Below are 27448 nucleotides of genomic sequence, written 5' to 3' on the forward strand. Positions count from 1 at the left end.
CAGAGACTGCAGCACTGATCAGGACTGGCTGCAGGGAGGACTTTTGGGTAGCTGCCTTTGGAGAGGGTGCACAGAGGTTTCACCTGGCTGCATCTTTTGCCTCAGGAGATGAAGCTGCAGCTGAATGCAGCCTCCTGTGCTTGTGTACTGCAGCCTCTGAAGTGCAGGGCTGGAACCCATCTTGAGGAGTAGCTTTTGTTCTCTGTGTGCTAATTCCTGGGAACAGCCTCTCCTAAGCCTTTTTGTCCTCCAGATATGTTCAGTTTGGATCTTTCCTTCAGCAGAAGGAACATGATTTGAGTCTCTTCACTTGCTAGACCTTGCTGAAATAGATTGCTTGGGTTTGAACTAAACAAATCACTTCAAAAAGCCAAATTCTTACACCCAGTGACCTCCTGCATTCCCTGCTGGTGGTTGTAGGAGGTGCTGGTGTTTCACATTCTTCCCACTGACTCCTGTGCTGGAGCTTTTGCTGCTGTTCCTTGTCTTTCAAGATGCTTGAGGAGCAATCTGAAGCTGAGCCTGAAGCCTTCAGGACATTCTTTGTTTCCCTCCCTTTTGCAGATCGAGGTTGGCTTGGTCCTTGGGAACAGTCAGGTTGCCTTTGAGAAAGCTGAGAACTCCTCTCTCAATCTGATAGGTGAGTGCTGCTGTGGCTGGGGCATGGGCAGTGCTGCAGGTGGCTGCTCCTCAGCCCTCCTGTGCCTCAGAGCTGGCCTCCCTGGGTCCATCAGCTGGCCTCTTGCACTGCAGGCTGCAGCCCAGAAGGGGATCTGGTTAGCAGATGGCTGCACTGATCATCCCCTAGGAATTCTTAGGAATTGGGGCAACCCTGGTGTCAAAGACTGGGAGATGGAGGAAGGGATGAAGAGCAACCCTTGGCCCTGGGGAGACTGGAGGATGAAGAGCTGGATATGAGTCAGCAGGTCAAGGGAGGGGATTCTGCTCCTCTGCTGTGCTCTGCTGAGACCTCCCCTGCAGTGCTGGGGCAGCTCTGGAGCCCTCAGCACAGCAGACAGGGACCTGGTGCAGCAGGGCCAGAGGAGGCCACAGCAATGCTGGCAGGGCTGGAAGCCCTCTGCTGGGAGGCCAGGCTGAGAGAGTTGGGCTTGGGCAGCCTGGAGAGGAGAAGGCTCCAGGGAGACCTTCTGGTGGCCTCTCAGTGCTTCAAGGGCCCAGCAGAAAGCTGGGGACAGAGTTTTGAGCAGGGCCTGAGGTGACAGGACAAGGGGGGATGGTTGGGAAGTGAAAGAGGGAGATTGGGAGTGGAGAGAAGGGAGAAATGTTTGAGACTGAGGGTGGGCAGAGCCTGGCCCAGGCTGGGCAGAGAGCTGGGAGCTGCCCCATGGCTGGCACCATTGCAGGGGAGGTTGTTTGGGGCTGTGAGCAACCTGCTGTGGTTGGGGCTGTCCCTGCTGGCTGCAGGGGGTTGCCCTGGATGAGCTTGAAAGGTCCTGTTCAACCCAAATATTTTGTGTTCTGTGAAGCTGCCAGGCCCTTTTGACAGCAGTTTGTAGGTGCTCAGGACTGAGAAGACTTCATCCCTGCAGCAGACCTCACTGCTCCTGAAGAGAGGCTCTGTGAGAGGCAATGTCCTCCTGGTGTGAAGCTCCACAGCTGCCCAACATCTGGGGCGGTGCTGGGGGGCTCTGTACCATGCTTAGCACCACAGGGTGTCTGAAATACAGTGAGTGTGACTGAGAGATTCTGACAAGAGCAGAGAAATGAAGCTGCACCTCATGGCCTGTGGTAGGGAGGCACCAGGGAGCAGGAGCTTCCCTGGCTGAACCAGAGAGGGATGTTCCAGGGACACCAACAAGACAACACCTCTGTGCCTGAATTAAGGCAGTGGGGAAAAGGGGAAGTGAGAGGATGCTGCAGGCAGAGGAACATCTCCTGGGAGGCCAGGCTGAGGGAGCTGAGGCTGCTTGGAGCAGAGGAGCCTGAGGGCTGCCCTCATGGCTGGGGATAAAGATGTGCAGGGCTGGAGCCAGGCTCTGCTCAGGGATGGCCAAGCACAGCACAAGGGGCACTGGGGGCAAGCTGGAGCAGAGGAGGTGCCAGGGAAACAGGAAGGAAAACTTTGTCCCTGTGAGGGTGCTGGAGGCCTGGAGCAGGCTGCCCAGAGAGGTTGTGGAGTCTCCTGCTCTGGAGAGCTTCCAACCCCCCTGGATGTGTTCTGTGTGCCCTGCCCTGGGTGGTGCTGCTCTGGCAGGGGTTGGGCTGGGTGAGCTCTGGAGGTCCCTTCCCACCCCTGACACTCTGTCATTCAGAGTTCTGTGAAGTTTTTCAGTGTGTGGCCAAAACGTCCAAGCAAGCACAGAACTGAAGATCCCAGCTCTGAGCAGGTCTCAAGGAGAGAGGAGAGCTTGGAGGTGCACTTCAGTTTCTTTGCCTTCTGGCAGCCCTGCTCTTCAGGAACTGGTGGCAGCTGCAGCAGCCAGCCCATGCAGCAACCTCCATGCTGTGGGGGTTTGCCTGCTTACAGCAGGGTTTTGGACCCAGCTTTGTCTTACAGACAGCTTCTGAAGCCTCAAGCAAGCAGTTCTCTGGTACAGTTTCAGCCTTCACTGGCAAAGCAGTCATGGAGGAATTGATGTGTCCTGCATACATCTGTTGAGAATGAAATGGGTGTGGGGAGGAACCTGCTGTGTGCTCAGAGCCACCTGCATGTCTGGTGGGGATGTGGGCCTCAAAGTGGGCAGTGAGGGTCTGGGTGCTTTGGCACCATGGCAGCTGTCCTGCAGGACACCCCACCTGCTAGCCTGGCTCTCCCTTCTCTTAGCAGTGTCACAGAGGGGAGGAGATGTCCCACACCTGTGGCTGCAAGGCTCTCCCTGCTGCTGCTGCTGCTGTCCCCTGGCTGTGATTCCAGCCCCTGGCAGCCAGCTCCAGGAGTGAGAGGCCCAAAACTGAACCCAAGGTTCCAGGTGTGCCCTCACCAGCACCCAGTCCAGGGGCACAATCCCTGCCCTGCCCCTGCTGCCCACACCATTGCTGATCCAGGCCAGGATGCTGGTTGCCTTCTTGGTCCCCTGGGCACAGCCTGGCTCATGTTGCTGGTTGCAGTCCCTTTATTTGTCACAGTTCTGCCAGGGCAGCCTGAGGTGGGCATGAGCAGAACCCAACCACTGCATCCCAGCAAACCCTGGTGTTGTCCTGGGTCGATGTTCAAAGCCAGGTGTGGTGGCTGTGATCCCCCTGAGAGCACAGGGAGGGGTGAGGGGTGGTCCTGAGGGAGAGCTGATTGCCTGGAGGTAGGAATCCTTCACCCCCTGTGCCCCTCGTGGCCTGCAGATGAGGCCAGAGCCTCCTGTGCCTCAGTTTCCTACTGGCAGGGTGCTGCTCATCTCCTCATTCATCCCAGGCAGAGCCACTTCAGCTGCTCTGGGAGCCCCTGGAGACTCATGGAGTCCTGAATAATTAAATGGTGAGAGGAGATGAAGGTGTCCCTGGGCTGTGCCTGCAGCAGAGGCCTGGCTGTGGTCCATGCAGAGGATCACACCCAGCAGGTTGTGTTCGTGGGCAGCAGCAGGAGGGGGCTGCAGCCCCAGGGGGGCTCATTCAGCCTGCAGCAGCTGAGCTGGGATCAGATGCAGCCAGAAGAGGGTAGTGTAGGCCAAGCTCTGCAGCAGGAGGAACAGCCCTGCCTGAGCTCTGAGCTGTGCTGCAGCCAGCAGAGAACAAAGCAGCAGAAGTGAAGCAGCTGCTGCCAGCTGCCCTGCAGCGAGCTGGGCACAGCCCCCAGCTGCTCCCTGTGCTGCCAGCTGCAGCCACGGCCTTGGTTGTTTTCCTAACTGGAACAGGTTGCCCAGGGAGGTTCTGGATGCCCCCTCCCTGAAGGTGTTCAAGGCCAGGTTGGACCTGGGCTAGTGGGAGGTGTCCCTGCCCATGGCAGGGGGGTTGGAACTGGATGATCTCTGAGGTCCCTTCCAACCCAAAGCATTCCATGATTCCATGATTCCTGCAGTGGGAAGTGAGGTGGAGTCCAGGTGTTTTGCTGTCTTACACCCAATAGTGACTTTATTTACACTCTTTTGCTTTCTCTGTTTGAACTTTGCAAATAAAAAAAAGACAGTTTCAAACCATCACACCTGGAGCAACCTGAGGCCATTTCCTGTCCTTCTATGACCTGACCCTAGGGAGAAGAGCCCAGCCCCCACCTGGCTTCAGCCTCCTTTCACAGGGAGCAATGAGGTCTCCTCTCAGCCTCCTCTTCTCCACACTAAACACCCCCAGCTCCCTCAGCTGCTCCTCCCCAGCCCTCTTCTCCAGACCCTTCCCCAGCTCTGTTGCCCTTCTCTGGACCTGCTCCAGCCTCTCAATGTCCTTCTGGCAGTGAGGAGCCCAAAACTGACCCCAGGATTCAAGCTGTGGCCTCCCCAGTGCCCAGTCCAGGGGCACAATCCCTGCCCTGCTCCTGCTGCCCACACCATTGCTGCTCCAGGCCAGGCTGCTGGAGGCCTTCTTGGCCACCTGGGCACATCCTGGCTCATGTTCACCTCCTCTCACCCAGCACCCCCAGGTCCTTTTCTGCCTGGCAGTTCCCAGCCACTCTGCCCCCAGCCTGGAGCCTTCCTGGGGTTGTTGTGACCCAAGTGCAGGACCCAGCACTTGGCCTTCTTGAACCTCCTCCCATAGATCCAGCCTGGCCTGGTCAGAAATGGAGGGAGAGAAAAGTTCCCAGAGCCAATCCTGTAATGCTCTGTGTCAGTCCAGGAGAACAGAGGACATCCATTCCTGAAGCAGCTTAGGATAATTTTCAGAGACTCTGCTTCTGCTCTGGGTTTGCCTTCTGCTGTTGGCTTCCCTGGGAGCTGAGCACAGAGATGCCTCTGAATGTCCTCTGCAGCTGTTGATCTGACCAGGGAGAGTGTCATGGGTCATAGACTGCAGGGAAGGGACCCTCCAAGGTCACCTTGTGCAGCCCCCTGCACTCAGCAGGGACACCTCCAGCTAGAGCAGGGCCCAGGGCCACACCAAGCCTGACCTTGAATGTCTGCAGGGATGGAGCCTCCACCACCTCCCTGGCAGCCTGTTCCAGTGTCTCCCCAGCCTCACTGTGCAGAACTTCCTCCTATGTCCAACCCAAATCTAGGTTGTCCCTCAAACAGGGCCACACCAAGCCTGACCTTGAATGTCTCCAGGGATGGAGTAGCTCTAGGAGAGGTTGTGGAACAACCAGCAACAGGACCAGGGATGTTTTACCAAGCTTGGCTTTTATCCCTCTGAGTGCTGAGGGACCTGCTGCCCTCAGAGCTGGCTTGGGTAACCTTGCTTGGAGCTGCTCTTGTGGCTGAGGGCTGGCAGGAGGGGGATGAGCTGAAGCTCTGGAGAGCTGCAGAGCTGTGAACCTGAAAGCTGTGCACAAAACAATCACCAGAGGGTGCAGCTGGGGGTGAATCACAGTGGGGGGGACTCAGTGGGTGTCAGTCACAGAATCACAGAATGGTTTGGGTTGGAAGGGGCCTCCAAAGCTCATCCAGTGCAGCCCCCTGCAGTCAGCAGGGACATCCTCCCCTAGATCAGGCTGCCAGGAGCCCTGTTGAGCATCACCTTGAATATCCCCAGGGAAGAGGCCTCAGCCACCTCCCTGGGCAACCTGCTGCAGTGAGTGTCTGGACAGAGCTGCTGGGCTGGCAGGGCCAGCCTGGGGTCTGCCTCCTGGGCCCACCAGAGCTCACTGCCTGGGTCAGAAGGCGCAGGCACAAGGCTGACATAGCACCACAGAATGGTCTGAGTTGGAAAGGACCTCCAAAGCTCATCCAGTGCAGCCCCCTGCAGGCAGCAGGGACATCCTCAGTAGAGCAGGCTGCCCAGGGCCTTGTGGAGCCTCACCTTGAATATCTCCAGGGATGGGACCTCAGCCACCTCCCTGGGCAACCTATTGCAGTGTTCCAGCAGCTCCTGCTGAAGAGCTTGTTCCTGACACCACCTGCTTCGGCTCCAGAGCTCCTCCAGCAAAATTCTTACTGGAGTTTCTCTGGAAAGAATTAAAGCAGAGGTCTGTAAGAGGAGAGGTCCTGGCATGAGCAGATGAGTGGGGAAAGGGCAGAAGTATGTGGCTGGTGCCAGTGGAGTTCAGGCTGAACCTCTGCTGGGGCCTTTGCTTTTCATTCCAGTTGTTGAATGCTGGGAAAAGAGTGAGGGCTGAGGTGGCAAAACTCAGTGGGGCTTAGGCACTGAGAGCAGCAGAGGAAACCCAGTGAGAGGAGAGGAGGTGTGGGGGAGAGCACTGCTGGCAGTGCTGGGCCAAGGGCCCTGCTGTGGTGGTTCCAAGGAAGTGCTGCTCAGAGTTACTCACAGTGCCTGCACCTTGCTCCTGAGGAGCAGGAACAGGACCCAGTTCTGTGCCTGTGTTGCAGACACAGAGCACAGTGGGGGTGGTTCTGGTCTCCCCCCCTGTCAAAAGCTGCAGGAGGAATGGAGAAGCCTGAGAGGAGAGCAGGAGTGCTGCAGTGTGGAGCAGCTGCTGCCCAAGGAAGGGACTGCTCTGTCTGGAGAAGGCATGACTGAGGGGAGGAGCCAGGGCAAGCCTGTTAGCATCCCAGGGACCTGAAAGAGAGCAGATCAGAGTGGTGGGGTTGGAAGGGACCACTGGAGATGGAGCCCAACTCCCCTGCCAGAGCAGGGTCACCCAGGAACACATCCAGGTGGGGCTTGAAGATCTCCAGGGATGGAGACTTCACCTCTCTGGGCAGCCTGCTCCAGGGCTCTGTCACACTCACAGTCAGGAGTTCAGATGGAACTTCCTTTGTCCAGGTTTGTGTCCATTGGATTGGATGTGGCACTTGAAGCCAGGGTTTAGTTAGTCAGGAGGTGCTGGGTGATAGGTTGGACTTGATGACCTCTGAGGTCTTTTCCAACCTTGTTGATTCTATGATTCATTGCCTCTTGTCCTGTGCCTGGGGAGCACTGAGCAGAGCCTGGCCCCAGATACTGAAACCTTTTCCTGCCCCTTCACATAGAAGGTGTAGGGGACATGGAATGGAGCTGGCAGGAGCTGGCACTGAGGGAGGGCTTTGGTGGTGCAGCAGCCATGGGGAGCTAGGTGCTGTAGGGCACTCTGGCATGGGGCCAGGCTTGTGCCAGAGGAATCTGCTGTGGGCTCTGAAATACCCAGGGGCTGAAGAGCTCCCTGAAGAGGATGGTTGGAGGGTTGGGAACATCACTGAGCAAGCTGAGTCTCAGCTCTGCTGCCCATGGCCTCTTCTGCTGCATCCCCCTGCCTCCAGCTGCTGAAGCATGGAGCTGGCCACAGCTGTGTCCTGCTGGGTCTGTTCTGGTGTTTGTGCTTCTGTTTGCTCTCATCCTGCTGTGCTCTGTTGGTGTCCAGGTTTTGAGCCACGAGCTGCCCAGGGCCAAGGGACAGAGAAGATATTTTACCCCTTCCCAAGGAGTGAAATCAAAATGCTCTGCACTGGATTGGAAGTTTAGATGGGAATTCTGTTTACAAATATATGCAAAAGGCACTCAGGTGAAATGAGTACACTCACAAATCAGGCTCAGGTCTTCACCTGGACCTACCAGCACCTTCCGGAGACTTCCAAAAACCTCCACTCAGTCTCAGCAGGCCCAAGAGCAGCCCAAGCTGCCCCCCTCCTCCCCCCGCTAGAGCCAGGCCTACTGCAGGCTTCCACAGCCCTGTGGTGCAGCTGGAAATTTACTGCCAGCCAAGGCCAGGAGAAAGCCTCTGCCCCACAAACCACAGGCTCACAGATCACAGCTCACAGGATGTCAGGGGTTGGAAGGGACCTCTGGAGATCTTCCAGTCCCACCCCCTGCCAGAGCAGGACCATAGAATCCAGCACAGGTCACACAGGAACACATCCAGATGGGACTTGAAAGTCTCCAGAGGAAGAGACTCCACAACCCCTCTGGGCAGCCTGCTCCAGGGCTCTGTGACCCTCCCAGTGCAGAAGTTCCTCCTCATGTTGAGGTGGAACCTCCTGTGCTGCAGTTTCCATCCCTTGCCCCTTGTCCTATCCCAGGGCACAACTGAGCAGAGCCTGTCCCTGTCCCTGTCCCTGTCCCTGTCCCTGTCCCTGTCCCCTTCCTGACCCCCAGCCCTCAGCTATTGATAGACATTGAGCAGATCCCCTCTCAGACTTCTCCTCTGCAGACTGAACCACCCCCAGGGCTCTCAGCCTCTCCTCCCCAGGCACTGCTCCAGGCCCTTCAGCATCCTTGTAGCCCTCCCTTGGACTCTCTCCAGCAGATCCCTGTCCCTCCTGAACTGGGGAGCCCAGAACTGGATGCAATATTCCAGGAGAGGTCTCAGCAGGGCAGAGTAGAGGAGGAGGAGAACCTCCCTGGCTCTGCTGGGCTCCTCTTAGTGCACCCAGGACCCCCTTGGCATTCTTGGCCACCAGGGCACATTGCTGTGCCATGCAGAACTTCTGCCCAGCAGCACTCCCAGGTCCCCCTCCTTGGGGCTGCTCTCCAGCAGATCCTCTCCCTACCTGTCCTGCTGCAGTTTATTCTTCCTGCCCAGGTGCAGGACTCTGCACTCCTCCCTGTTGAACCTCAGTAGGTTCCTCTCTGCCCAGCCCTCAGCCTGTCCAGGTCTCCCTGAATGGCTGCACAGCCACAAGAGCACACATCCTGAGGTGGAGAGAAGAGAGAGAGAGCTTTGGCTGTGCTCTCCCTTGGGCAGAGAGAGCCAGAGGGAAGTGGAAGAGGATCAGAGGTCACAATAGCCTGGGACAAGCTGCTGGTCCCCCTGGGGCTCTCCCTGGCCCCTGCAGGCCTTTCCTTTGTGCTTCTGCCAATGAACTCCTGCAGCCCTTTGAACCCTGGCCTTTGTTTGGCAGGCAAATCCAAGACCAAGGAGAACAGGCAGTCCATCATCAACCCTGACTGGAACTTCGAGAGGATGGGCATCGGGGGCCTGGACAAGGAGTTCTCCGACATCTTCCGCAGAGCCTTCGCCTCCAGAGTCTTCCCCCCGGAGATCGTGGAGCAGATGGGTGAGTGTGGGCTGGGGGCACAGGGCAGGGCCTGGCCTCTCCCACTGCTGGGTCACCACCTAACACCCTGCTGAGGCTCTGCCTTCCCTGCTGCTACAGACCTCCCAGCCCCAGGAAGCCTTTTCGCTGCTGTTGCTCCTGGATTTCACACTCGGGGACATGGCTGGAGGGGGGCAGGGGAGCAGCAGGACTGCTCCACCCTGCAGGAAGTGTCTGATGAGGGAGCACAGGATCTGCCTGGCTGCTCCTCTGGCAACTCAGGTCCTGCCTGTTCTTTGAAGAGCTTCATTGGCTGCTAGCAGTGGGACTAAGGAGTCCTGGTCCCTGCTCATGACCTGCTGGCAAGGGACTGTGTGTGAACTCTGAGCAAATTCTCTCACAGAGTTGGGTTGGAAGGGACCTTAAAGATCATCCAGCTCCAACCCCCTGCCTCATCCAGGCCTCATCCAGCCTGGCCTTGAACACCTCCAGGGAGGGGACAGCCACAACCTCCCTGGGCAACCTGTGCCAGTGTCTCCCTACCCTCACTGGAAAGAATTTCTTCCTCCTCTCCAGTCTCAATCTGCCCTCCTCAAGCTCAAAGCCATTGTCCCTCATCCTGTCACTCCCAGCCCTTGTCCAGAGTCCCTCCCAAGCTCTCCTGGAGCCCTTCAGGTACTGGAAGGTTGCTCTGAGCTTTCCCTGGAGCCTTCTCTTCTCCAGGCTGAACAGCCCCAACCCTCCCAGCCTGTCCCCATAGCAGAGGTTCTGCAGCCCTCTGATCATCTCTCTGGCCTACCCTGGACCCTCTGCAGCAGCTCCAGGTCCTTCTTGTTCTGGGGGGCCCAGGACTGGAGGCAGTGCTGCAGGTGGGGTCTGAGCAGAGGGCAGGATCCCCTCCCTGTCCTGCTGCCCTCTCTGTGACCATTGCTGGCTCCTGGGGAGTTTGTCACCACCTGACACCTCAGGTGCACAAGGTCACCCTCAGCACTGCTCTTGAGCCATTTGTCCCCCAGCCTGGATTTGTGCTTAGCATTGCCCTGACCCAGGCACAGGACCTTGCCTTTGGCCTTGCTGAACTTTATGAGGTTGGCTTGGGCCCAGATCTGCAGCCTGCCCAAGTGACTCTGGATGGATCCCTTCATCCCAGAATGTCAACCAGGCCTCTCAGCTTGGTGGCATCTGCAGCCCTGCTGGCCTGACCCCTGCACTGTAAGCCTCTGTCCCTCTGCCAGGGCTGGGTTCTGGTGTGAGCTGTGCTTGGTCATAGTGGCAGTGCTTGTGAGGGTGCCCAGGCAGTGCCACATCTTGGGGGCTGTGAAACCCAAGTGCTGACTCCAAATACAGCTTTGTTCTGGGGAGGGGGAGGGCAGGCAGCCCCAGCAGCCTGTAAACAAGAGCTGGCAGGCAGAGAGGTGCTGCTGCCTTTCATGTTTGGTCAGCACTCTGCAGCTGCAGGTGTCTGATTCTGTCACAGAAGGCTGCTGGGGGTGTTGGAGCTGCTCCTCCTTCCCTGAACATGATCTCTGTGGGCTCAGATCTCACCTTGGAATCCCTGGCTGTGGAATTCCTGCCCATGTTTATGTTTCCTGACCCACCTTCCCTCTCCCCACAAGGGAAGCAATCAAGGTTCTTGATTACAAAGCAGATTTCCAGCAACCCACACGTCCTGTTTGTGTGTGGCTGTGTGAAATGTGGCTGCTGGCAGTGCTGGTGGAGTTCAGCTGGGAGTGAACTCCCCTGTGAGGTCTGTCAGGGCCTTTCCTCAGTGGTTTCTACACTTGCAGGGAATCCCAGAATCACAGAATGGTGGAGGTTGGAAGGGACCTCCAGAGCTCATCCAGAGCAGGGTCACCCAGGGTAGGGCACACAGGAACACATCCAGGTGAGGCAGCCTGCTGCAGGCCTCCAGCACCCACACACCAAAGAAGTTTCTCCTCCTGTCCAGATGGAACCTCCTGGGTTCCAGCTTGTCCCTGATGTTCCTTGTCCTATCACTGGGCACCACTGACAAGAGCCTGAGCCTGGCACCTTCATCCTGACCCCCAGGTATTGATAAACATTGATCAGATCCCTCTCAGCCTTCTCCTCTACAGACTAAACAGCCCCAGGGCTCTCAGCCTTTCCTCACAGCAGAGATGTTCAAGTCCCTGAATCATCCTTGTAGCCTCCACTGGACTCTCTCCAGCAGATCCCTGTCCCTCTTGGACTGGGAAGCCCCAAAGTGGCCAGAATACTCCAGGTGTGGGCTCACCAGGGCAGACTGGAGGGGGAGGACAACCTCCCTAGCCCTGCTGGCTGCACTGAGCAGGCCCTGCAGGCTCAGCCCAGGCCCTGCAGGCTCAGCCCAGGCCCTGCAGGCTCAGCCCAGGCCCCGCTCCATTCTCTTCAGTCCCATGGGTCCCTAGCTGAGGCCCCTGGGGCTGCTCTTGGTTCTCTTGCTGTTTGCAGCTCTGGCCATGTCCTGCCTCTGCCTCTGCTGGAGAGGCTCAGATCCTTCCAGGAGTTCAATGTTGAGCTGCTCTGCAGAGGGAGGAAATGAGGGACATGGGGCTGGCTGTGGAGAGAAAGTCTTGTGCCCAGCCAGTGCTGTGGCCAGGCCTGTGGCTGCAGCTGGCCAGGGGCTCCCTGCTGGCCCCTCCTGGGCATTCTTCTGCCCTTTGCTGCAGCTCTCAGACGTGGCCATGGCTGCAGTGCAGCCCTTGGCTGGGACCATGTCTGGAGGAGAAAGATTCAGGCTTTGGGAGGTCTCATCAGTGCCACTGGGCTGTGATGGGAAATGTGTCCAGAGAGGAGATAATTAGAGGCTGTTCTCATCTGCTGTGGCTTCACCTCCTCACCTTCCCTGGCTGGGGGTGAGCTGGCAGCATGCAGAGCAGTCGTGTGCCAGGCTGGGGCTGTGTTCCCTTGCTGCTGGCATGAGCTGACTGAACCTGACAGCCAGCTCTGGATGCAGGCATCCTGCAGGGCTGCCTGTGCTGGGCAGGACCTGCAGCTCCATCAGGAACCTCTGGAGAAGGTCAGAAACCCTCTGGAGAAGGTCAGGCAGTGTGCTGGCTGCGGGGTGAGGCTGTGGAGCTGCTCTGCAGGGTGTGCTGCTCAGGTGGTTCCTCTGGGTAATTGGTGTTGCTTCATACAGGAAGAAGAAGGTTGTCTGGAGGCCCACAGGTATTTGGATTCCCCTGGGCAATGAATTCAAGGTGTGCCATGCTGTTTGCAGGAGCACAGCTAGCCCTGCTGCTGCCTGTTTACACCCAGGGCTGCACAAAGGAGCTCTTCTCTGCTCAGCAGCTGACTCCAAAGAGAGCTCCCAGCCCTCTGAGTAACCCCAGGGCTGAAGAGCTCCTCTGAAATGTGAAAAAAACCAAAACTTTCTGACATTCATTTTCTGTGCCTTCGTTAGAACTTGCTCTGAACTATATTTCAGCTCTGAAATGTCAGCCTGACAGCTGCTCAGCTTTGGATGTGATTTATTGGGAAAGGAAAAGAAGGAATTTGCCTGCTCCCTGATGCTCTACTGCTCACCCCTGGCTGGGGCTGGCCCTGTGCTCACAGGCTGCAGCTCCCATGCCATGTGCAAGAAATATTCCTGTCAGTGGCTGCAGGGAGGCTCTGCAGACCCCTCAGAAATCACCCAGGGTTTGGGAGTGCTTCATCTAACTTCCAGGGAGCCATGGACTCATGGAAGGGGTTGGGTTGTTCACTGAACCACCACATCACAGAATACTCCAGACTGGAAGGATCCTTTGGTAGGTTCTTCTCTGGAGCACCTGCTCAAAGCAGCCCCTGACCATTGTGGTGGTCTCCCCTGGACTCCCACCTGTCTGGCCCTGTTTTGCCTGCCCTAAGGAGCCCCAAACTGGACATCAGATCCCACAGGTGCTGAGCAGAGGGAAGAGTCACAGCCCTGATGGTCCAGGAAGTGTCCTGATAATGAATCAGAGAATCACAGAATGCTCTGGGCTGGAAGGGACCTCCAAAGCTCATCCAGTCCAACCCCCTGCAGGCAGCAGGGACATCCTCCACCAGATCAGGTTGCCCAGAGCCTTGTGGAGCCTCACCTTGAATATCTCCAGGGATGGGACCTCAACCACCTCCCTGGACAACCTGTTGCAGTGTTGCAGCAGCCTCCTGGTGCAGAACTTGTTCCTCACATCCAATCTCAATCTGCTCTGCTCTCATTTCAAACCATTGCCCCTGGTCCTGTCCCTGCAGGCCTTTGGGAACAGTCTCTCTGCAGCCTTCTTGTAGCCCCTTCAGGTCCTGGAAGGTTTCTCTAAGGTCTTTCTGAAGCCTTCCCCAGGCTGAACAGCCCCAGCTCCCTCAGCCTGTCCCCATAGCAGAGGTTCTCCAGCCCTTGGATCACTTTTGTGGCCTCCTCTGGCCCCTCTCCATCAGCTCCATGTCTCTCTTGTGTCAAGGGCCCCACAGCTGGACACAGCACTGCAGTTGGGGTTTCCCAGAGCAGAGAAGCAGAATCCCCTCTGCATCTCTGGCCACACTGCTTTGGATGCATGTCCTGGGCTTGGAGCACACAAATCAGAGGTAGCTAACCAGCTCGGGCAAGGCTGCAAACAAGACTCCTGATCTGTCCAAGAAAAGAAATCTTAGGTCACTTCAGCTGCTCCTTAAACCCTGCCAGAGCTCCCTCATGGCTGCCCTGGAGAGGGGCACTGGACCCTACCCACACTTTAGCTGCCACCTCTGCTGGGGGAGCTTTGGGCTTGTGTGGCTCTGCAGAGAGCTGATCCCCCTGGAAGCAAATAATATTGGTAATAAAGAAGTGCCAGGGTTAGGATTCAGCTGGGGAATGCTGGAGGGCAGAGGGTGGAGGGCTCAAGGCACTGTGAGCCATGGTCAGAGACCTTCCTCACTTGCAGCTGAGTGTTGTTCAGGCTGCAGCTTTGGGGTGGTTTGCAGGAGCTCTGCAGCACTGCAGCCATTGGGGATGCTGCTGGCTTTGTTGGCTTTCACCTGCTGCTTGGCCCTTAACTGTTCTGGGCCTGCCAGGTGGAAAGAAATCTTCACTTGGATGAGGATTGGGGAAGATGGCTGGAAACAAAAAGGGTCACTCCTGCTTGGTGCCAGCCAGAGGACCTCACTGTCCTGTGAGGGATGCTTGGGAGGAAGGAACTTGCCACAGCTTCTGGGCTTGTTCAGCCTGGAGAGGAGAAGGCTCCAGGGAGACCTTCTGGTGGCCTTTCAGTGCCCCAGGGAGCCCAGCAGAAAGCTGGGGACAGAGTTTTGAGCAGGGCCTGATGTGACAAGGACAAGGGGAGATGGTCTGAGCATCTTCAAAGTCAGAGCTTTCCAGGGGCTGCTCTCAGCCCTGCAGCAGTTCAGCAGAGATGTTCCCTTCTGTGCTCTGGGGGGAGGCTTTTGTGCACCTGCCTGGCTTTGGTTCCCTTCAGTGCTCTCAAGGTTGTTTCAGAAACCATTTCTCTTAAGCTCTAGATCACAGAATCCCAGCCTGGGGATGGGGAGGGAGGGTTGTAAGGGACCTCTGGAGCTCATCCAGTCCTACCCCTTGCTCCAGCAGGGCACCCACAGCAGCTTGCCCAGGAGCACAATGGCCAAGGGGGGGTTGGAAGCTCTCCAGAGAAGGAGACTCCACAACCTCTCTGGGCAGCCTGCTCCAGGCCTCCAGCACCCTCACACTGAAGAATTTTCTCCTCCTGTTCAGATGGAACCTCCTGGGTTCCAGTTTGTGCCCTCTGCCCCTTGTGCTGTCCCTGGGCACCACTGAGCAGAGTCTGGCCCCAGCCTCTTGCCCTCCACCCCTTAGCTCTTGCTGAGCATTGCTCAGCTCCCTCATGTTGAGGTGGGAGTCATTGTTGGGTTGTTGGTCACTGAGTCACTGCTGGTTGCTGTTTGTCTCCCCTTGGTCACCCTGTGGTGCTTGGCAGTGTGCTGGCCAAAGCAGGGCAGGCTTTCAGAGGTGGTGCTCAGGCAGCAGCTCTGCTCTGGGCCTCTTTAGTCCTCAGGGTGGTTCTTGTTTTGCAGTTCCTGCTCCCTCCCCCTCCTTAGGAACCTGTGCCTCAGGTTACATTGGGCTGAGCTGAGCTGGGCACTGCCAGCAGTGTCCCTGTGAGTGCTGGCACCTGGGGTAGGAGCATCCTGTTCCATCTGCCAGGCTGCTCATGGAAGCACCACACTGCAGTGCATCCAGGATGGAGCCTTCCTTGTCGTGCTTTAAACCTTTGTGGGTTTTTCCCATCCTCTTTTCATGTCCCTGTAACTTCAGCCAGCCTGGGTTTTCCCCTGGGTGTTTGTGAAGATGTTCAAGGCCTGTTTATGTCCTTCTCAGAGGCCACATTTCCCTCTCTTGCTTTATTTGTTTTCTCAAACCCTCCGTGTGGGACCTTCTGCCCTTTCCTAGAGGGAAGTTGTCTCAGGCTGGTTTCAGGAATTCCTTTTAGCTGTTTCTTGTATCCTGTTTTCTCCTGCCTGCTCAAAGCTGTGCCAGAAGTGTCCAGGGATTTAGTCCACACCACACTGCTGAGAGGGAAAGGGAGCAGAGCTGAAATGAGCTGAGCCAGCGCCTGGCAAGCTGAGTCTGAACACTGTCCAGTGTGGGGGCAGAAAGGTTCTGCACACAGGGAATAGGAGACAGTGGCAGGGGTGGTGAGATTGAGAGCAGCCCTGCAGAGAGGGACTTGGAGTGCTGGGGGGGAGAAACTGGACAGGAGCCAGCAATGGGCACTGGCAGCACAGGAGGCCAAGGGCAGCCTGGGCTGCATCCAAAGCAGCATGGCCAGAGCTGGAGAGAGAGGATCCTGCCCCTCTGCTCTGCTCTGGGGAGACCTCACCTGCAGGGCTGGGGCCAGCTCTGGAGCCCTCAACACAGGAAGGACCTGGAGCTGCAGGAGAGGGTCCAGAGGAGGCCACAAAGATGATCAGAGGCTGGAGAAGCTCTGCTATGGGGACAGGCTGAGGGAGTTGGGGCTGTGCAGCCTGGAGAAGAGAAGGCTCCAGGGAGACCTTAGAGCTGCATTTCAATACCTGCAGAGGACCTGCAGGCAGGCTGGGGAGGGACTGTGCAGAAGGTGAGAGGACAAGGGGCAGTGGTTTGAAACTGGAGCAGGGCAGGTTTGGATTGGACATCAGGAGGAAGTTCTGCACCATGAGGGTGGTGAGACACTGGAACAGGCTGCCCAGGGAGGTGGTGGAGGCTCCATCCCTGCAATCATCAAGATCAGACTCAGTATGGCCCTGAGCAACCTGCTCTAGTTGGAGGTGTCCCTGCTGAGTGCAGGGGGCTGGGCAAGGTGACCTTGGAGGGTCCCTTCCAAGGCAATGAAATCCTTTAGTCTGTGATGTGAGGAGAGGGTTCCAGAGTCCTGCCTGGCCAGGGAAGCAGAGGGTTTGCTCTCAGCACAGGGAGAGTGAGGTGCAGAGGTGAGGCAGGGGCAGGTGCTTCACAGCAGCTGTGCTGCAGGGAGTTTCTGCACCTCTATGTTGATGGACACAGTCATCACCAGGGGCTGAGAGGGCTTCTGCTCCTCCCTCACATGGCTGCAGCTGTGGTGGGAGTTCCAGGCAGCACCAGCAGTGATCAGCAGCACAGGTTTGCTCTAGCTGCAGAAGGAGGCCCCAGCAGCCATCCCAGGACCCTGTCCTGTTGCTGCTTGCTCACTCTGTAGGTGCTCCTCAAGGCATCTGCAGGGTGCCTCAAACTGACATGGAGCAGGCAGGATCCAGCTGGATGCTGGAAGGCAGCAAATGTGCTGAGTTTGCTGCCTGGTAGCATCCAGGTGGGACCAGGCTCTAGACATCAGCTCTGTGCTCACTGATCCCCCCCAGCTCTGCATGAACTTTCTCTTCCATCAGCCACGTCCCTGCAGCTCCTCTGAAGGAACAGACATTGACAGAACCATGGAATGGCTCAGGCTGGAAGGGACCTCAGGGATCATCTACTCCAACCCCTGCCAAGCCCTGGGACACCTCTCAACCAGACTCAGCTGCTCAAGGCCTCATCCAGCCTGGCCTTGAACACCTCCAGGGAGGAGGCAGCCACAGCCTCCCTGGGCAGCCTGTGCCAGAGTCTCACCACCCTCACACTGCAGAACTTCTTCCTCAGCTCCACTCTAACCCTGCTCTGCCTCAGCTCCAAACCATTCCCCCTTGCCCTGGCTCCAGACACCCTCATGAGAAGTTCCTCTGCAGCCTTCCTGTAGGATCCCTTCAGGTCCTGGCAGGCAGCTCTGAGGTCCCCCTGGAGCCTTCTCCTCTCCAGGCTGCACACCCCCAGCTCCCTCAGCCTGTGCCTCACAGCAGAGCTGCTCCAGCCCTTGGAGCATCTTTGTGGCCTCCTCTGGCCTCACTCCACAGCTCTGTGTCCTTCTCCTGCTGGGGACAGCAGAGCTGGAGGCAGGATTGGAGGTGAGGTCTGAGCAGAGCAGAGCCCAGGGGCAGAATCCCCTCTCCTGCCCTGCTGCAGCCCAGCACACCTTGGCTCTGTGCTGCAGTGCTGGCTGCTTCTTCATCATTGCTTTGGATATGTTCTAATCAAATCCCTTTTCCTGAGAGCCAGGATTTAGTTGGAATAGCCAAAGCATTCCATGGGAAGCTTCTCTAAAGCTTCTATCACATCCCATCAGGAGATGATCCATGTCCTGCCACTGCTCTAAGTTCCCTCAGGGCCTCCTTAGCATGCCTGGAATGGCTGATCCCAACCATTTCTCCCCAGGTGTGGGGAGAAAGCTCTTTGCAGAGACCCAGGAGGAGCTAACTGACTTGGTTCTGTTCTCTGCAGTGCCAGAGGAGCTGAGGGGTCAGAAAAGGTCTCTGGTGAGAGGCCCCTGGAGGGAACCTCTTGGGTGTCAGGGTGGCCCTTGCCCTGCCTGGGCTTTGAACCCGGAGCAGAACAAGTCCCTCCAGTCCTGCTGCTGTTGGTGGCAGGGCAGTGCTGCAGGAGCTGCCCAGGGAGGTGGTGGAGTCACCAGCCCTGGATGTGATTAAAGGTGGTTTGGATGTGGTGCTTGGGGATGTGGTTTAGGGGTGACCCTTTTAGAGTAGGGTCAGTGGTTGGGCTTGGTGGTCCTGAGGGTCTTTTCCAACCTGACTGTTTCTGTGATTGTGTGAGGCTGAGCTGGGGGCTGGGCTGGGCTCACAGGCTGAGGGAGAAGCCCTGCAGCTGTGTGTGTGGGGAGGCTGTGCCTGGGTGGAGGTGGAAGCCTGCCCTGAGCTGAAGCTGCCCCAGGATTGCTGTGCACAGCCAAGCAGGTCCCTGCTGTGCTGGGGAGCTGCAGAGCCCCAGGAGCAGCTGAGTGACACAGCCCCTGCAGAATGCTTTGATTGTGCTTAGCAGAGGAATTCCCCTCCTGAGGAGAGACCCTGCTGGGCCTCAGCACCTTCTGAGGGCTCAGCAGCAGTGGGGAGGGAGAGCTGAACTGCAGCCTCTGTGTGCCTCAGGCAGGGTCTGGCCTGGCTGGGCAGCACCAGCAGCTCTCCTGTTCCCACCAGGCCTCAGGACTCTGCCCTGCTGCTTTGTGTCCAACATTTGCCATGGTGATGGGGCTGAAGTTCTGGCTGCTGGCTGGGCCCAGAGAGTGCTGGGGAAGGGAGTTCAGTGCAGCTGGGGGCTGCTCACAGTGGTGATCCCCAGGGCTCAGTGCTGGGCCAGGTCTGTTTCATGTCTTTATCAATGATCTGGGTGAGGAGATCAGGGCACCCCCAGGGATTCTGCAGATGACACCAAGCTGGGGGCAGTGGTGATCTGGAGGGTAGGAGGCTCTGCAGAGGGACCTGGCCAGGCTGGATCCATGGACTGAGGCCAGTGGGAGGAGGTTCAAGAAGGCCAAGTGCTGAGTGCTGCACTTGGGTCACAACAACCCCAGGAAGGCTCCAGGCTGGGGGCAGAGCGGCTGAATAGGACCTGGGGGTGCTGGGTGAGAGGAGGTGAACATGAGCCAGGATGTGCCCAGGTGGCCAAGAAGGCCTCCAGCAGCCTGGCCTGGAGCAGCAATGGTGTGGGCAGCAGGAGCAGGGCAGGGATTGTGCCCCTGGACTGGGCACTGGGGAGGCCACAGCTTGAATCCTGGGTTCAGTTTTGGGCTCCTCACTGCAAGAAGGACTTTGAGAGGCTGGAGCAGGTCCAGAGAAGGGCAACAGAGCTGGGGAAGGGTCTGGAGAAGAGGGCTGGGGAGGAGCAGCTGAGGGAGCTGGGGGTGTGCAGTGTGGAGAAGAGGAGGCTGAGAGGAGACCTCATTGCTCTCTACAGCTCCTGAGAGGAGGCTGCAGTGGGGTGGGGGTTGGGCTCTGCTCCCTAGTCTCAGGTGACAGGAGAGGAAATGACCTGAAACTGTGCCAGGGGAGGGTTAGGTTGGAGTTGAGGAAAAATTTGTTTGCTTCCAGAGTGGTCAGGAATTGGCAGAGGCTGCCCAGGGAGGTGGTGGAGTCCCCATCCCTGGAGGTGTTCCAGAAATCTGTGGCCATGGCCCTTGTGGCCAGGGTTTGGTGGCCATGGTGGTGCTGGGTTGCTGGCTGGACTGGGTGATCCTGGAGGCCTTTTCCAACCCAAACCCCTCTGTGATTCCATGCTTCAGTTCCTGTTAATCCCAGCTCAGCCTAATTTGTCATTGCAGAGCAGAATGAAGTGCCACATTTCAGGCCTGACCTTTGTTTGGGGTCCATCCTGGGGAGCTGAAGCTCACCAGTGGTGCTCCTGAGCTGCTCATATCTGCAGTGACATTTGGGCTGTGCTGGGCAAATCAGCCAAGGGGAGATAAACTTAATCAACATTCCTGTGTGGAGCAGAGCATCCTGCTGGGCTGGGAGCTGTAACATTTGGGGGCTGTCATCACCTGCCCATTTCACAGAGGCCTGCTTGTGCCTGACACGTTGAGTTCAGCCAGGTGAGATCCCACTGCAGACCCTCATGGCCATTTGACTTGCAGAGGAACTAATTGCTGTGCTCTCAGGAATGTTCTTCCCCTGGCTGGGAGCCAGCTCTCGGTGTTCCCCATTCAGTGGCCAGCACAGCTTGCAGCAGGTGGTCAGTCATGGCCTGGGTGCTCAGGTGTGGGGCAGCACACGTCTGTGGTGGTCACAGAGTCAGAGTGCATTGGGCTGGAAGGGACCCTCCAAGGTCACCTTGTCCAACCCCCCTGCAGGCAGCAGGGACACCTCCAGCTAGAGCAGGCTGCCCAGGGCCACCTCAAGTCTGATCTTGAATGTCTGCAGGGATGGAGCCTCCACCACCTCCCTGGCAGCCTGTTCCAGTGTCTCCCCAGCCTCACTGTGCAGAACTTCTCCTGATGGCCAACCCAAACCTGCCCTGCTCCAGTCTCAAACCATTGCAGTTTCTTGCTAAAGCTGAGTGTGAGGCACCCAGAGCCTGCTGAGCTGCTCTGGGGAGGCTTGGGAGTCATCACCTTGATTGTGCAGTGTCCCTGAGCTGCTGGCTCTGCTCTGGAGGGGTGAGGAGCTAATGGCATGGGGCAGTTGGAGCAGTGGTCTTTGACCTGCACATTTGCTTTCCTCCTTCCTGCAGCAGCTGCTCTCCTTTAATTTATTAGATAAGAGATGGGGCTTTCTGTTCTGGGGAGACCTTCTGGTGGCCTCTCAGTGCTTCAAGGGCCCAGCAGAAAGCTGGGGACAGAGTTTTGAGCAGGGCCTGAGGTGACAGGACAAGGGGGGGATGGTTGGAAAGTAAGAGAGAGAGATTGAGAATAGAGAGAAGGGAGAAATGTTTGAGACTGAGGGTGGGGAGAGCCTGGCCCAGGCTGGGCAGAGAGCTGGGAGCTGCCCCATGGCTGGCACCAGTGCAGGGGAGGTTGTTTGGGGCTGGGAGCAACCTGCTGTGGTTGGGACTGTGCCTGCAGGGTTCCATGATTCCATGATAAGCAGGGCTGAATAGGAAGAGGAGTTACCTGGAGGGGTTTCTTAGCTTTGCTGTAATAAGGCCACGTTTGGAAGGCTATGTCCAGTTCTGAGCATTAAGTTCAAGAGAGGCAGAGGACAAGGCTGAGAGCCCTGGGGCTGAGAGCCTGCAGAAGAGCAGCCCCAGAGGGGATCTCAGCAATGCTCAGAAGAACTAAAGGCTGGGGGGCAAGAGGCTGGGGCCAGACTCTGCTCAGTGGTGCCCAGGGACAGGCCAAGGGGCAAGGGGCACAAACTGGAACCCAGGAGGTTCCATCTGAACAGGAGGAGAAACTTCTTTGGTGTGAGGGTGCAGAGCCCTGGAGCAGGCTGCCCACAGAGGTGGAGTCTTCTTCTTTGGGGAGATTCCAACCCCCCCTGGCCATTGTGATTCTGGGCAAGCTGCTGTGGGTGCCCTGCTGGAGCAGGGGGCTGGACTGGCTGAGCTCCAGAGGTCCCTTCCAACCTCGCCTCTGATATTGCCCTTCCCATCATGAAGCTGCTTTCTAAATGCTGTTCTCTCTTGTAGGCTGCAAGCATGTGAAGGGCATCCTTCTGTATGGACCTCCAGGCTGTGGCAAGACCCTGATGGCCAGGCAGATTGGGAAGATGCTGAATGCCAGAGAGCCAAAGGTGGTGAATGGCCCTGAGATCCTCAACAAATACGTGGGGGAGTCGGAGGCCAACATCCGGAAGCTGTTCGCTGACGCAGAGGAGGAGCAGAGGAGGGTAATGGAGATCACAGAATGGTCAGGGCTGGGAGGGACCTCAAGGCTCAGCCAGTTCCAACCCCTGCCATGGCCAGGGACACCTCACACCAGAGCAGGTTGCTCACAGCCACATCCAGCCTGGCCTTCAAAACCTCCAGGGATGAGGCTTCCACCACCTCCCTGGGCAACCTGTGCCAGTGTCTCACCACCCTCAGGGGAAGACCTTCTTCCTGACATCCAATCTGAATCTCCCCACTTCTAGTTTTGCTTCACCCCCCCGAGTCCTATCCCTACCTGACACTCTAAAAAGTCCCTCCCCAGCTTTCTTGGAGCCCCCTTCAGATCCTGGAAGGGCACAAGAAGGTCTACTCAGAGCCTTCTCCTCTCCAAACTGCACAACCCCAACTCTCTCAGGCTGTCTCCAGAGCAGCTCCAGCCCTCTGCTCATCCTCGTGGCCCTTCTCTGGACACCTTCCAGCACATCCAGATCCTTCCTGGAACAGAGGCTCCAGAACTGGACACAGCTCCAGCTGTGGTCTCAGCAGAGTGGAGCAGAGAGGGAGAATCCCCTCCCTGGCCCTGCTGGCCACACTTCTCTTGCTGCAGCCCAGGCTCTGCTTGGCTCTCTGGGCTGCAAGTGCTCACTGCTGGCTCCTGTTGAGCTTCTCCTCCCCCAGCACCCCCAAGGCCTTTTCTTCAGGGCTGCTCTCAAGCCAGCCCCTGCCCAGCCTGTATCAGTGCCTGGCATTGCCTCCACCCAGCTGCAGGACCTTGCCCTTGGCCTTGTTGAACCTCATGAGGTTGTCAAGGGCCCAGCTCTGCAACCTGGCCAGGTCCCTCAGCATGCTCAGATGCAGCTGAGCATGGGCAGTGTGGGGGTGCTGCAGGAGTGGCTGCAAGGGGCTCATGGTCAGAACACTGCTGCTTGTGGCTGAGGCACACAGTGGTTTGAGTTAGAAAAGCTCTCCAGGATCACCCAGTCCAACATCAACCCAACACCACCATGGCCACCAAACCCTGTCCCCTAGGGCCATGGCCACAGCTTTCTGGAACACCTCCAGGGTTGGGGACTCCACCACCACCTCCCTGGGCAGTATTTCCACAGGGTGCACTCAGTTTTCTCTGCTGTGGATCACTAAACCTTGAGAAGTTCTCTGGGAAAGAAGCCTCAAGATCAGCCCAGTCACAGATCCACACTGGGGGGTGCTCTGGAGAAGACCTCAGCCAAGGACATCCCCTGCAGGGGACATGGAGGGGATTGTGTGGCTTGAAATCCTTTCATCTTCTGCAGCAGATGTGTTCAGCAGTGTCAGAGCTGTAAACAAGGCTCTGTGGGCTGAGGCAGTGCAACTGAGGGCTGGGAGCTGCCTTCCCTCTGCACCAGACACCTGTTAAAGTGGAGCTGATAGTGGCTGGGGGCTGGGCCTGATGACAAGCTGGGAGATTAGAAAGGTCCCCCAAAGGTTGCTTTTGTGAGCACTGGTGTCTGGGGCAGCTGGCCAGGGCCAGCACCTTCCCCATGGGCTGCACTGGCCACAAAAGATGTTTTTGAGGTGGAATTTGGAGGGGAAAAGCTTCATAACATGGTCACAAAAAGTATCCTGTTCTCTTCCAGCTGCCACTGCATCACCTCTGAGTGACCCTGGAAGGGAGCAGCTCTGGCCCTGAGCAACACAGAGCCACAGGGCTGCTAACATGAAGGACAAAGCTGCCTTGGCAAGCCCTGTGCTTACTAACTGGAGTACAACCTGGAGTATTCCCTTCACAGCTGGGCCCTGCTCCCCATCTCCCTTCCAGAGTGCTGTGACCATTGTCTGAGCTGTGAGCTCCAGCTTTGGGTTCTGCTTGTGCTCTGCACTCTGAGACCACTTCCCTGAACCATGATGTCTCTCACCCACCAGTGGCAGCTCTGAAGTCCCACACTGGGTAGAGCCCAGCAGAATGGAGCTTGGCATGCTCCAGAGCAGGGGCACCTGGCAAGGTGTCACACAGCCACACTGTGGTCCTCAAAACACTTGGAGCTAGCAGTGTCCTGTAGGTGCACTGGCAGCCCAGAAGGCAAATCCCATCCTGGGCTGCATCCAGAGCAGTGTGACCAGAGATGAAGAGAGGGATCCTGCCCCTCTGCTCTGCTCTGGGAAGACCTCTCCTGCACTGCTGGGTCCAGCTCTAGGGCCCCCAAAACAAGACAGACATGGAGCTGCTGGAGAGGGTCCAGAGGAGGCCATGAGGATGATCAGAGGCTGGAGAACCTTCCCTGTGGGGACAGGCTGGGAGAGCTGGGGCTGTTCAGCCTGGAGAAGAGAAGGCTCCAGGGAGACCTTAGAGCAGCCTCCCAGTACCTGAAGGGGGCTGCAGGAGAGCTGGGGAGGAACTGTTCAGAAGGTGACAGGACAAGGGGCAGTGGTTTGAAACTGGAGCAGGGCAGATTTAGGTTGGGCATCAGGAGGAAGTCCTGCACAGTGAGGGTGGTGAGACACTGGAACAGCCAGAGATGTGGTTGAGGCTCCATCCCTGGAGACATTCAAGCTCAGCCTTGCTGTGTCCCTGTGCAGCCTGCTCTAGCTGGAGGTGTCCCTGCTGCCTGCAGGGGCTTGGACAGGATGCCCTTGGAGGGACCCTTGCAAGCTGTGTGTGGTGGTTTGAGCTCTGAGTTTAGGAGTTCAAATGATAATAGATATAAATTCCTCCCCCAGCCCTTCTCCCTTGGAGAGAGAAGAAAAAAAAACAAAACAAAACAAAACAAACAAAAAAAAAACCCCAAAAAAACTCGTGAAAGAAATATTCTGAAGTCGGTTTGGAAGTAGGAGGAGTAAATTTTTTTCTTTTTTCACAAAAGGGAAAAGAAAAAAAAAATTTTTACATATATATATACATATCAGTAACAGGGGGGGGGTTCAGAGAGGTGAGGGATGAGGGTAAGTGGGAAAAAATATATACAAAACCAAGCCTGGATGGCCTTGTGTTCCCCTGGATGTCGGTGGATTCAGCTGAGAGAGAGAAAGGGCCCCAGCCACGTGGTCCGGTGCAGGAGACAGCAACAGCAGCAGAAAATCCTCTTGAGCAGACGAGGCAGGAAAAAAGGGAAGAGCAGCGAGATATCCGCCCCTTTTATAGGCTTGCTGGACAGGAAGGGGAAGTGGAATAAACCACCTCTGAGTCAGGGGACCACCTTCTCCCAGCAGGGGAGGGGCCAAGCCCTCCCCAGATTAAATTTCTTTTGTCCACCTGGGGCTGGGTTCTTCTCAGCCCCATCCAGGATGGGTGTGCCCCAGCACACTGTGGTTCTGTATCTGCGTGGTGGAGCTGGGGGAGCAGTGACTGTTGTGCTGGGATCTGTGTGCTGGCACCTGGCACTCCTGTAGGGTTTTGTCTCCCCCAGCTTGGAGCCAACAGTGGTGTGCACATCATCATCTTCGACGAGATTGATGCCATCTGCAAGCAGCGGGGCAGCATGGCGGGCAGCACCGGCGTGCACGACACCGTCGTCAACCAGCTGCTCTCCAAGATCGATGGTGTGGAGCAGCTCAACAACATCCTGGTCATTGGTAAGCTGCAGCTTTGGCTCTCCTGGGCTTTGGGGCACCAACTGCTGACAGCTTCCTCGCTGCAGGCCACCTGGCTGCAAGCGGTTGGGCTACAGAATCACAGAGTCAATGTTAGGGGCTGGAAGGGACCTCGGAGGTCATCCAGTCCAGCCCCCTGCCAGAGCAGGTCACCCAGAATACATCCAGGAGGGTTTTGAATATCTCCAGAGAGGGAGACTCCACAACCCCCCTGGGCTGTTCCAGTGTTCTGTCAGCCTCACAGGGAAAAAAGTTTCCCTCCTGTTTCCATGGGACTTTCTTTGACTCAGCTGCCACCACTGCCCCTTGTGCTGGCATTGGGCATCACCCAGCAGAGCCTGGCTAGATGACCTGTAAGGGTTCCTTCCAAGCCCAGGTGCTCTGTGGTGCTCTGATTTCTGGGGTTGGATCCCTTCAGACAAATGCAGACTGCAGGGCAGGTGTCAGCAGCAGCTGTGAAGGGAGGTGCTGCTGTCAGTGGTGATAGGCCTGGAGCAGCTCTGTGAGGAGCAAAGGCTGAGAGCCCTGGGACTGAGAGCCTGCAGAAGAGCAGCCCCAGAGGGGAGCTGAGCAATGCTCAGCAAGAGCTAAAGGAGCTGTGGGGGGCAAGAGGCTGGGGCCAGACCCTGCTCAGTTGATGCCCAGGGACAGCACAAGGGGCAGAGGGCACAAACTGGACCCCAGGAGGTTCCATCTGAACAGGAGGAGAAAGTTGTTTGGTGTGAGGGTGCTGGAGGCCTGGAGCAGGCTGCCCAGAGAGATTGTGGAGTCTCCTTCTCTGCAGAGCTTCCAACCCCCCCTTGGCCATTGTGCCCCTGGGCAAGCTGCTGTGGGTGCCCTGCTGGAGCAGGGGCTTGGGCTGGATCCAGAGGTCCCTTCAAACCCCTCTCTGCTGGGGGTCTGTGGTGCTGCTGCATTCAGCCATTTGCTCCTGCAGCTGTTGCTCACAAGTGTTCCATAGTCTGAGGAAGCTTGCAGGGAGTGCTGTGCAGTGCTGTGCTGGCATGGGAAGCAGTGAGGCCTCTCTGGCTGTGGTTGTCCTGCTGCAGGAGCCCTGCAGAGCAGTCACAGCAACCTGTTTAAGCTCCATTGCCCTGACTCTGCTCAGGGCATGGCTTCACCAATGTTCCTGAAGATCTCTTGAGCCTCTCTGAGGTATGTTCTTGTCTCTGGGGGCTGCATGCAGGAGTTGGAGACCCACTTGGTAAGCTCAGATCATGCTGATTTTGTTTTTACCTTTGAATTTAGGAATGACCAACAGACCTGACCTGATTGATGAGGCTCTGCTGAGACCAGGGAGGCTGGAGGTGAAGATGGAGATTGGTAAGCAGCCTGCATCAGCTCAAAACCAATCAGTGAGGGTGGCTCAGCTTCCTGCAGCTCCCTCCATGATGTGACATGGAAAGTTAATTAGCCAATTAAAGGAGCAGTTCAGCTTGCCCCACTGATGAGGCATTGACCTGATGGCAGCTTCTGCCCAACAGAGTGAAGAGGCATGGGGCAGCAGGTCCTGGGCTCAGGTTTGGGGCCTTCACTCCAAGAAGGACACTGAGGGGCTGGGGCAGGTCTGGAAAAGGGCAACAAAGCTGGGGAAGGGTCTGGAGAAGAGGGCTGGGGAGGAGCAGCTGAAGGAGCTGGGGGTGTTGAGGCTGGAGAAGAGGAGGCTGAGAGAAGACCTCATTGCTCTCTACAGCTCCTGAGAGGAGGCTGGAACCAGGTGGGGATTGGGCTCTGCTCCCAAGGAACAAGGAATAGGACAGGAGGAAAGAGTCTCAAGTTGCCCCAGGGGAGGTTTAGGTTGGACATGAGGAACAATTTCTTCCCCTTGAGGGTTGTCAAGGCCTGGCCCAGGCTGCTCAGGGCAGTGGTGGAGTCTCCATCCCTGGAGGGGTTTCAGAGCTGTGGAGATGTGGTGCTGAGGGCCATGGGATGGTGGTGCCCTGGCAGTGTTGGGGTGAGGCTTGGATTGAATGATCTGAAAGAGCTTTTCCAAGCAGCATGACTCTGTGATGCACAAAAAGGAAACCTGAGACAGGTGCATGCAGTGGGTGGGGAATGATCAGAGCCAGGCTGGCAGCAGTGATGGAGACCTGGCAGGACCTGTGGCAGACAACCTTTGAAGCCAGCACAGCTACAGGGAGCTGGAGGAAAGAAGCAATCCCCCAGGGTGGGTTAGGGCTGGAGAAGTGCAGCCACAGGGACAGTCACTCCTGAGCAATCTCATAGCTGACAGCTGGAAACAGCTGCAAGCAGCTGCCTGCTGGCAACTGGTGCTGGACACAGAGGAGATGATCCTGCAGCTGCTGTGCCTCCACCTCCAGCTGCTGAGAGGTAAATACATTGCAGAGGCTGAGCAAGGCAC

The 27448-nt window shown here is 57.2% G+C and overlaps 1 protein-coding gene across 1 annotated transcript in view; it reads left to right on the plus strand.

The window, feature by feature from the left end:
• Positions 1-27448, plus strand: part of NSF (N-ethylmaleimide sensitive factor, vesicle fusing ATPase) — an 81515-nt gene that overhangs the window by 30966 nt on the left and 23101 nt on the right. The window contains exons 7-11 of the mRNA XM_054396480.1: positions 565-640; positions 8814-8969; positions 21340-21539; positions 24903-25068; positions 26335-26409. Coding sequence (XP_054252455.1) covers positions 565-640; positions 8814-8969; positions 21340-21539; positions 24903-25068; positions 26335-26409 — 673 coding nt within the window. The remainder of the gene's footprint in view (positions 1-564; positions 641-8813; positions 8970-21339; positions 21540-24902; positions 25069-26334; positions 26410-27448) is intronic.

The sequence above is a fragment of the Indicator indicator genome, chromosome 37 (genome assembly GCF_027791375.1).
Source record: "Indicator indicator isolate 239-I01 chromosome 37, UM_Iind_1.1, whole genome shotgun sequence".
Lineage (NCBI taxonomy): Eukaryota > Metazoa > Chordata > Aves > Piciformes > Indicatoridae > Indicator > Indicator indicator.